We start from the raw sequence: 4,431 nt of genomic DNA, 5'->3' as shown, positions 1-4,431 counted from the left end.
CAACACGGTCGAGTCGCTGGCGCGCGCCGTGCCCGGCGCCCTGCCCGGCGTGGCGGGGGCGGCCGGCACCGCCGAGCACAAGTCGCAGACCTACACCAACGGCTTCGGCGCCGCGCGCGACGGCCTGGAGTTCGCCGACGCCGACGCGCCGGCCGCCCGCTCGAACGGTGAGTGCGGCCGCGGCGGCCCGGGGCTGGCTCAGCGGCGCTGCCAGCGCGAGAACTGCGCGTTCTACGGGCGCGCCGAGACCGAGCACTACTGCTCCTACTGCTACCGCGAGGAGCTGCGGCGGCGGCGCGAGGCGCGCGGGGCCCGGCCCTGAGTGCGGCGCGCGCTCCGCCAGCTTTTACCATAAAGGATTTCTTTTCCATTCTGTCGGTGTCTTTTTTACATGCCCTGGTCAACCGGAAGGCCGGCGACTCCTCTGTCAGTGCTGTGTACGTGTTTGGTCAAACGTTCCTAATGGTGCCTGAACCTACACTGACGCCACTCAGGTAGTAGACGGATAGGAAACAAGTCATACTGTTGGAAGTGGGTGTGCTAGCTAGCATCTGCCTCGTACCTGTGGAAACTCAATAGCCATTGCAAGAGTATTTTTGTTCCTCAATAAGAGAAATAAAGAAATTTGCAGCCCTTTGTTTTTAGAAGGGAGTGTTTTACATTTTTTTTTTTTTTTTTTTTTTTTTTTTTTTCTCGGGGGGGGGGGGCCCACCCCAGGGACTGGCCTCCTCCATGTAGCGGTCACACGTGTGCGGTCGGTACCACCCAGTTCAAGAAGCAAACCCGCAGCCCGGGACTGGGGTGGCGACTGTGCTGCGGGCTCACACCTGCTTCCCCTCCCGAGTCCTCGGAGGACAGGAGACACTGTGCCGCCCCGCTGATAAGCTCTGGTGGTCACGGTGGCCCTTTAGGAATACGCACCTCCATCTCATAAGCAAAAGCTCCTCCCACTCACCCCCCTTCCCACCCCTGGCCCGAGCAACATTCACACTGCCATCAAAGCCGCAGGCGTCCTGGGATGGGCACCGAACAACCTACCTCGCAGGGCGGGGTGAGGGGTAGTGATGGCCCCCGGTGCCGGGCAGCTGAGGTGACAGGAGCTTTCCAAAGACACCTCGGATCCAAAACGCAAGGGTTCTGAAACCACTATTTGGAATTGCCCATGTATGAGCAAAGATGACAGTCTGCTCACATTTCTTCTTTGAAGACACTTCCACAGCGAACTATCTCCAGAGCACCCCTAGGAAGTGATCGTTGGTGCCCCAGGAGAGAGGCAAGGGATTGACCCTTTGGTCACTATGTAAAGCCCCCCCCACTCCCCCCGCAACGAGGCTAATTTGAAACCTGGCCTGTGCCTCTTTCCAAAGGGAAGGGGCTGAGGGAAGTCGGGAAGGAAGCCCATCCCCACCTCCACCTGCATCTGTCTGGGTTCAGCCAGGTAAAGGGGCGTCACTCCCATTGGGGTCCCCTCTGCAGGGTAGGGGTCACCCTGCCTGTGGCTCCATGACACGGTGAGGGGCAGCCCCATCCCTGAGTGGTCCCTTTTTTGGTGCCTCCTACATTTCTTGAGGAAAAAAATAAAATATGTGTCCTTAGCTACCCTGTTTTGAGCAGCAATATGCAGCCTCTTCCTTCCAAGATTACCTCTGGAGAATACCATTCTTGGCCAAGGACACTGAGGAGTTAAATCTGCCTCACTAAAGAGAGATCTTGTTTCCAAGAAATCCAGATAAGATGGGTAAAATCCTCACTAGCAAAAGAATACTTTAAAACCTTCGAGAGCCTTAGAATAGCTTTCTAATAACCCTAAGAAAGAGAGGAGATAGCGCCCAGCTTTGCTGTGGGTGTTTCCTCAGAAAATGCAGGAGGTAGACCATCTCTTCATTGGAGCCAGCTTCTCCTTCTCCAGAAAGGATGCTTTTCCCTCTGACATAAAGAGCAGCAAAAAATAATAATAATAATAATAATAAAATTTTAAAAAGGAGGGGATTTTTTTTTACTTGTTTGAAGAATTATAGTAAACTAATTTGAGTATCTCCTGTAATTCCTTTTTGTTTTTAATTATTCCACAGCACGTGGGGTTTTCAGTAATTTATCCAAGTTTTGCATAAGTGGTTCCTTAAAATTATTTATTAAATAGAATCTTTAAAAAATTTTTTGGAAGTTTTACTTTTCATGCCGAACAATACTTTCAATGTGTGGTAATTACTAACATCCATGTCCCTCATATTACTGGGGTTTCTTTTGTTACTCAGAAAAAAAAAAGTAATTTTTTAAATATCTCTCATCACGAGGGTTTGTGGCAGCTTTTTGGACTGATTCTTTGTGCCCTGCTAGGCAACTGCTTTGCCACCCAAAGTTGAGGTCACAGGAAGTATTGCATCACATATAGACACTGGCCATGGCCCTAGCCCCTCACTTTAGAAGGTTGAGAGCCAGCCTCAAAAATGCTTAATTGTGCGTTTAGAAACCAAACTCATGTGCACAAGAAGGCATAAAGTAAAATTATATTCGTGTTTTAATTTTTTAATGTTAAAGCAGCCAACCAGAAATTTCCAAAACTGGCTATGCAAATATTTTATCTTTCTCATGCCATGGTTAAAAAAAAAAAAAAAAAAGAAAAAGGCAAACTGAGAAAAATAAACACAGTCCATTGCAATACCAGAGGAAAACCTTCAAAACTAGGCAGTGCAATCCATAGGTATTATTTAAAAATGGTGACTTATTCTATCTCCTTGAATTTCGAAGTCTCCTCTTCCCCACCCCATCTGACAGATGTGCCATGAATAAGAGCCTGAGATCTAGCTCTGGGTGGCTTCTCCAGCCATGTGGAAGGCCCCCAACTTAGCGTGGTCATGAGGTGGCTGGGCCTGCCAGTGCATCTGTGAGTGCTTGTCCACATGGTTTACAAATAGCTGTTTCCTTTTGTGAGGCATCTGGATCCCTTCCTCTAAACAGTATTGAAATCGTGAGAGAACCTACTGTTACATCAAATGTACTAGTCCAGTGCACCAGGAACACTCCATGTTGTTCAAAAGAGCTCTCTAGATCAGGTCCATAGCCAAAGTTCTCTCAAACCAAATTAGTTTATCAGGCTGAACAGTAACTATCAGAACTGCTGTATTGTTTACATGTGGGCCAAGAGGTCCTCTCAAATCCTTCTGTGACTTGGGGACCTCTTGTGGATCAGGGAAAGGTTAAATGGATCATAGGCACTGGAGAAAAGGAAGAGAGTCCCAATTCTAGAAAACCTGAGAACCTCACTGGGGTACACACCCTGGGCTCGGGGTACATGGCAGACCCTGCCTGTGAGTGGCCTTGTCTGATATAGCCAGAATTCCCTTTCCGGGAAGGTCAGAGGTCTCTAAGTGACAGCAAATTTCCAGAAGGATCCTAGATACTTCTAAACCCCAGTGGAGGTTAATTCAGTAATTTACTTCACATTTCCCGCACACACGAGACCCAGGTATATGATTTTTTTTTCAAATAATATATTGTTAAAGGAAGGTGTTTTTACGTGTATTCTGTTTGTAGATTTTATGCTATGTTACATTGAGATTTTACAAGCCAAGTTCAAACTGTACCATAGAAATTATTTTTATATTATTTCCAGAATATGCCACAGAGCAATATTTTGCGCCCTTATATTGTCACAGGGTTGTCCCCTTAGAAGGGTTACCATAGGTGGGAAGGGGCTCTGTACTGCGGGCTCTTGAGTTTAAGTGCTTTTTGCTATTTGTTCATATCCTCTCTGAAAGTGGGAATATGTAAATGTGTTTTCTTTCTTTATTGGAAGCTTGATTTTTTTTTTCTGTCCATGGATTTTGGTACTGCACCTTTCCTCTTAAATGAATACTTTATATTCACTAAGTTACTGTGAACTTTTTCTTACCTGTCACCACCCAGTGGCTGGAGTGGAGCTCTGAAAAGTTTGGATGTTACTTTACAAATTTAATATTTTCCAAAATGATTTATCAATTCTAGTAGCTTACCATCAGGAATTTGGTGACTCCAGATAAAAGGTTTCTCTACTCACACCCCTACCCCCAGTGTACTTGGTTCTCACCCCTCCCTTAGCATCCACAAGCTTGTTTTGCAAACCACTCTACTTTGCAAAAATAAACTTAACCTATCAAAATATATTTCATATTAGTTAAGAAAATTAAAAGGGCTGTACTTATCAGTGGTGGGAAATTTGTTCAAGAGAAAAACAGGCTTTGCCAAACCCATGTATGCATTAAGTTCCATTTTATGTGAGTCTTCCGTGTTTACTTACGAGACCTGGAGTAAAAGCTGAAGGCATCTGCTGCACGTTTGGGATTTCTTTCTTTATCACATGATTCCTTTTTCCTCATGATGGTGTGGACTTTACAAAATAAGCTCCTCCAGTGTTTTTTCTTTTCCTTTCTTTCAATGCTTCTAATAAATAAG

General features: G+C 46.1%; 1 protein-coding gene across 1 annotated transcript in view; it reads left to right on the top strand.

Moving 5' to 3' along the window:
• OTUD7A (OTU deubiquitinase 7A) overlaps positions 1 to 644 on the top strand; it is a 386,234-nt gene extending 385,590 nt beyond the window's left edge. The window contains exon 15 of the mRNA XM_040493910.1: positions 2 to 644. Within this exon, the coding sequence (XP_040349844.1) occupies positions 2 to 322 (321 nt within the window). The 3' untranslated portion in view covers positions 323 to 644. The remainder of the gene's footprint in view (position 1) is intronic.
• Positions 645 to 4,431: the final 3,787 nt, after the last annotated feature.

Source organism: Herpailurus yagouaroundi, unplaced genomic scaffold, assembly GCF_014898765.1.
Source record: "Herpailurus yagouaroundi ecotype Mexico unplaced genomic scaffold, PumYag 185, whole genome shotgun sequence".
In the NCBI taxonomy this organism is placed as follows: domain Eukaryota; kingdom Metazoa; phylum Chordata; class Mammalia; order Carnivora; family Felidae; genus Herpailurus; species Herpailurus yagouaroundi.
Note: the sequence above shows the minus strand (reverse complement) of the source record. Positions and strands in the feature narration are given on the sequence as shown.